At 37.4% G+C, this 5,634-nt stretch overlaps 1 protein-coding gene across 1 annotated transcript; it reads right to left on the bottom strand.

Annotated features, from left to right (window-relative positions):
* Positions 1 to 685: 685 nt before the first annotated feature.
* LOC128473824 (aquaporin-2-like) lies at positions 686 to 4,387 on the bottom strand. Its single transcript, XM_053456052.1, has 4 exons — positions 4,025 to 4,387; positions 3,400 to 3,564; positions 1,581 to 1,661; positions 686 to 892 (listed from the first exon to the last, which is right to left on the bottom strand). The coding sequence occupies exons 1-4, from the start codon at positions 4,385 to 4,387 to the stop codon at positions 686 to 688; spliced, it is 816 nt and encodes a 271-aa protein (XP_053312027.1).
* Between the last annotated feature and the right edge of the window lie 1,247 nt (positions 4,388 to 5,634).

Here is a 5,634-nt window from a genome sequence, read left to right as displayed (position 1 = left end):
AGCAATACATTTTCTACAGCTCACATTGTAATATAATAAATGAGTCATGATTTTTTTGGAAATATTATTATAGATATAGATCCTTTTTTACAGATATAAGTATTATACAAATATATATATATATATATTTATTTTTTTTCTAGATTACAACTCTCAGAACAGTAAGTCAGATTCTAGAGAGATACAGATGCTCTCAACTGCTTAAGATTCAAAGCCTGACTAATCACTCATTTTAGCAAACATATAAAATACCCTGGTCAAGGGTAAGCAGGAGAGGGGAATCTGTGGATGACCAGAAGATTGCTTGAAGTATACCCTGTCTCAGTACTGCAGCATGCAGAGCACTTTCGCAGCTTCTTTATAAATAAGTTTTAATAAAACTAAATACTAAGAAACACCAGTATCCATACGCAATACCTTGTGATGATTTTTAATGCGTGCCAATATCAGATGCCAGGATAGATTGGGTTAGTGTATGGCTCTGTTGGCTAGTGGCCCACCAGGCATATGCCAGGTGTGCCAGATGGCCAGTTCGGTCCTGCCAGATTTCAATTTTGTCTTTGTAGCTAATTTAAGAAAGGGTCCATATGTCCTCCTATGACACCGCACACTTTCTTATAACCTGGCTTTTGTCTCTCAACCTCATTGTAACTTAACTGGGATCATGGGGAGATTGTATGGATTATTAATTTTTTTCTTTATTATTTTGGTGGCTGTAGATAGAGTTAAGGTCTGTTGATTGCTTCCTTTTCTCTTCCTTTTCATTTTCTTCAGCAATATTTGATCGCAAGATTTCCAATCTCTCGCTTGGACTCAAGTCGTATGGGGCAAATATATAATTATAAATCAGACATGCAAGGATAGCACCAGATATGGGTCCAACCCAAAAAATCTGTGGATGCAAATGACATGATTAGATACATTTAATTTAAGCCTTTAAAGGGAACCTGTCATCAAAATTAAAGTTGTGTTCACACACAGTTCTGTGATAAAATGTTCCATGTTTTAAGTCTGCTTTCTTAGAATTAATTTCTAAAAAGTGCAAGATAATGCACCTGGGGCATAACAGCTCAAGGGCAGAGAATAGAATATTTGATAATGTCCTAACCTCAACATCTGAGGAAAGGGATTAAGGCATAATTATCTAGAAAGAGGGAAGTGCTCATGCCGTTGTACAGATCGCAGGTGAGACGTCACTTGGAGTATTGTGTACAGCGCTGGAGACCGGATCTCCAGAAGGATATAGAAATGTTGGAGAAAGTTCAGAAAAGGGCTACTAAAATGGTTCATGGATTACAGGATAAAACTTACAGGAAAGGTAAAAGGATCTTAACGTATATAACCTGAAAGAACGACCTGACAGGGGGAATATGATAGAAACATTTAAATTTATTTAACAGAAGAAATAGATTGGCTGAATGGTTGTCATCTGCTGTCACTTTTAATGTAAAAAAAACAAAACATGTTTTGCTAAGTGCCAAAGCTATGTTTGGAGTACTTTGTGAATTTTGTAAGTTTTTATAGTTCTTACAAAACTGCGGGACATTTTGTTGTGCAATTAAGTAAAATTAAAATCTTACCCAATGATACAAAAAGTTTCCTGTAACCAGCGCCGGAGCAAAGGACCTTGCAGGGTTCATTGAGCATCCAGTGTAATAGATCTAAGTATAACAACCAGAATACATTTACATTTTTATATATGTGCAACACTATACTTACAAGCTACTTAATTCCTTTTAGTATTACAAGTATTCATTGAGTGTTGATGTGGCTATGTATTGAATACACCCTGTTCTGTTTTAGGATATTTAAAGCTCATGGAAATCCAGAGGTTGGCAGCTCAAATTTTGGTAGACGTTGAGTAACTCCTGTATTCCGAACAGGGTGTTTTGAATTCGGTACGTATCATGAATTTAAAATAATGGGCCAGATTCAATAACCTGTGTAGTTTCTACACTCTTGCAGTAAAAAGGAATGAGAGGTAAATTCCGACAAAGTAGTCAGTGATTCAACTGCCAGGGCACACAGTCATGTAACATGAGCTAAAGGAACACTCCAACCATCAAATGCACATTAATGCATATAACAGCAAAGCGGCCCCTTTAAATGATTGTGTGCCCCTTTACACATGCATGAGGGTATTCTGTAGAATCCCCTCTATGCATTCATCTATTTCCCTGTCCTCCCTGCTTAGCTTTCAGGATATGTGTTTGGCCAAACAATACACCTACACCCATGTAGTCTACTCACTGCCATTCTGCCCAGCACTGGCTAATGAGACACGCCATGTGTTGAAGGTGCTGCCTTTATTTCAATGGTACTGCTTTCCTGCAACTGATTGACAGCAGGAGATTTCTTCGGACATGTGTGCACTATCCTCACCATCTAATGAGACCCTACTCGTGCTCTCTGGGAACAATTTCCTGCCACTGATTGGCTCCTTCAGGCAATCAAAACTAGAGCTAGATGCAGACAGCACAGTGTGCAGTACACTGTGATGTTTTCACCAATAAGTCTTTATTAATTAATTTATTAATTAAGGTAAAGAATATGTATTAAAGTCCTTACAATTTACTATGATATGCTTTCTCCATTGGTGGGGTTGTTTGTAAATGCTGCAGTGTCCCTTTAAAGTGTATCTAGATTCCTGTGTGTGTACTGTGTGTATTAAGAGTGTGTTAATTACGTTTATATATGTCTACAAGTTTCTAGGCCTGCTATTTCATAGCCTACAAAATCTAACTAAAATGAATCCTTGTAGCATATGCTATTTCTCTATGGACCCCAGTGAATTGCTTACTGCAGATGATTCTATTAGCTTTTATTGTATCATTTTAAGCTGTTGTCTAGATTCTACTCTTGAGAATTTGGTTTTAGTAAAGTAATTAAACCTTGCGTTATTCACCCAGTAAGGTTAAGATGGATGAAACATGAAACAAGCCCAATATTTTATGGTCAGTGAATATGTTCTGTATTGTGAGCCACTCTAACCGAACAATGTTAATTCTTACTGGATAAATCCTCATGATTATACAGTTTCAACCATGTCTCCTACCATAAAATAGTTAACATAAATCCAATTCTTCCAAAAGAAGCATAAATGAAATCAGGTTACACGATTAGAAGTCTATCAAGCAAGTCAATTATTTATTCAAATAGAGTAAATATCCTAACTAAAATATCCAAGTAAGTACCGATCCAAAAAAATTGACCAATGAGGTTAATTTTTTTAGTTAAGCTATTACATGACAGACACTTAAAACACTTCAATGTGATGGTAAGAAATTCAATGGAAATAATCGGTTCATGAGCACCTTGTTTTCACATATGTTTTCACATATTTCACATCAACTGCAGCAAATACTTTCACATATATAATAGATTTATCATATTACATACCCCAAGCAAGTGTCCCAAAACCACAGAAAGCCCAATGGATATGGCTGGAGATCCCACATTGTCATTTCTGCGACCGTCGGTTGAGGCAAAGATGCAGAGAACTAATTGTAATGTGAGGAGGACCTCAACAGCAAGAGCTTGTCCAGGGGATGTGTCGTTACTCGGCTGCAGAATCATGTTTTAATAGGTTAATTTATTAATTTTTATATATGTATAGTAATTTGTAAAAAGTGTAATATCTATATATATATCTATATCTATCTATATACATACATTCATTTAGCATGTTAACACGTAGGAAAAACAGATATATAATCTGAAAATATTACATGACATATACCTCATTTGCAAAGCTTCTTTTTTGCTCTGGCTTCTAACAACATTTAGATAACACTAATGTAGTTTGTGAATAATACAAACCACATTAAAAACATAAATAAGTCCTTGAACATAGAAGGTTCACTCAAAGAATAAAATGTACGTGTCACTGTGCTTTCAGACATCTATTAGCAACAGCAAAATAAATGAATTCACAATAATATACAGAAAGCAAGCAAAAAATGGGATTACATTGCTGTTTAAGGCCAGCAAAGGATTTGTTCTGTTGCAAGTAGTTAAAACTTACCTGATTGACGCCAAAACCTCCTCTTATGTCGGATGGAGCGAATTCGTACAATACAGCTGCCCCTATCACTGCTCCTACCAACTGAGCAATTATGTAAAAGAAGGCTTGCACAAGGGAAATGTGAGCCCCAACCAGCATGGCCACTGTGACAGCTGGGTTGAGATGGGCGCCACTAATATGCCCCAGTGTCTGGACTAGAGTACCAATTCCAAGGCCAAAGGTAAAGGATATCTGCAGAACACTTGGGAGAGCAGCATGCCAAGAGAGAGTTGACCCCAGGCCAATAAATACAAACAAAAGGGTGCCTATAAATTCTGCTAGGAAAGCCTTCATATTGAACCCAGCACATAGCTCTTTTATCATGATGGCAGTCTGAGGGAAATCTCTGTCTAAAATGAACTTACTATTCTCTGCTTTTGTGTTGTCCTACTGATTTGGAGATGTTAAGAACATACATTAGAGGTGACTAGAGGGTTTATATGGCTTTTTGAGGCGGGAAGTCAGACAGATAATTATAGAAAGAGGCGCGGCTGTACTGCTACTGAAAATGGAAAATTTACTACATGTGACATACATGCACATTAGTGTTACCCATAAATCTCTCACGGTGGTGACCCGCCTACCAGTTGGCAGAGCAGTAGGTATATGAGCAAAGAAACACAGCGAGGAACCAGAGACATTAAACAGTGGAACTGACATACAAATGCCTGCTCTGAGTAAGTAAGGATTAATTTTCACTGGGATAAAGCAGTAAACGAAAAAGCAGAGCAAAGACTGTTCAGCAGAAAACCATAAGCCCTTTAAAACATTTTGTGGTTACTCTGATAAAGCATATATTAAAAGCTCAAGGCTTTATATTCACATAGTTCCCAGTATTTCAGGTTTCCTTGTTGGGACACTTGTGTATTGGGGTATGTGGCTAGAGTCAGGGAGGGGTATGACTGACCTCAAAATGGGCATGGCCCCTATTGGGCATGGTCAGGGCAGGGCCATTCACCTAACATGCCCAAAGACCCACCTTGCAGAGCTTAGCTTCAACATGTTCAGCACTCTATTGATTTTAAAGCTCAGGGGAAATCAGAGGGTCTCACCAACCGGCCCAACAAAAGTGGGACAATGGGGCAGCTATGGGCGACAGTGCCAGAAAAACATTAGGACTGACTTGCAAAAACCAGAACACTTAAGAATTATGTACCTATTGCCTTGATTAAAAAAGAATACTGCTGAGGCCCATCAGTCATTTACCTCCTAGCCACTTTTTAATACTGGATATGGCATTTATCAAATAGAAATCATATTGGAGAGCACTAAAAAATTCCAGTCATTGTGAAACCTGGAAGCAAATGATAGTTAGGTTATTTAAAGCCACACACACCCAGCAGGTCTCTTAAAAGATCTCTTAAAAAATCTACTCTAACTCAAGTACAATTAAATATAGCCATTCACACTTGTATAGCAGCTAAGAAAATAATAGCTAAAGAATGGAAACAAAATAGATACTTCACTATGTCTCAGTTGGAGAGCCAACTTAAATTTCAGATTACAATGGAGAGGGAGGTATCGCGGATTTCAGATATTTCTTATAAAAAAATACAAATATGGGAAACATG

Source organism: Spea bombifrons, chromosome 2, assembly GCF_027358695.1.
Source record: "Spea bombifrons isolate aSpeBom1 chromosome 2, aSpeBom1.2.pri, whole genome shotgun sequence".
NCBI lineage: Eukaryota > Metazoa > Chordata > Amphibia > Anura > Pelobatidae > Spea > Spea bombifrons.
The sequence above is the reverse complement of the archived record's forward strand: the minus strand, read 5'-3'. Positions and strand labels throughout refer to the sequence as shown.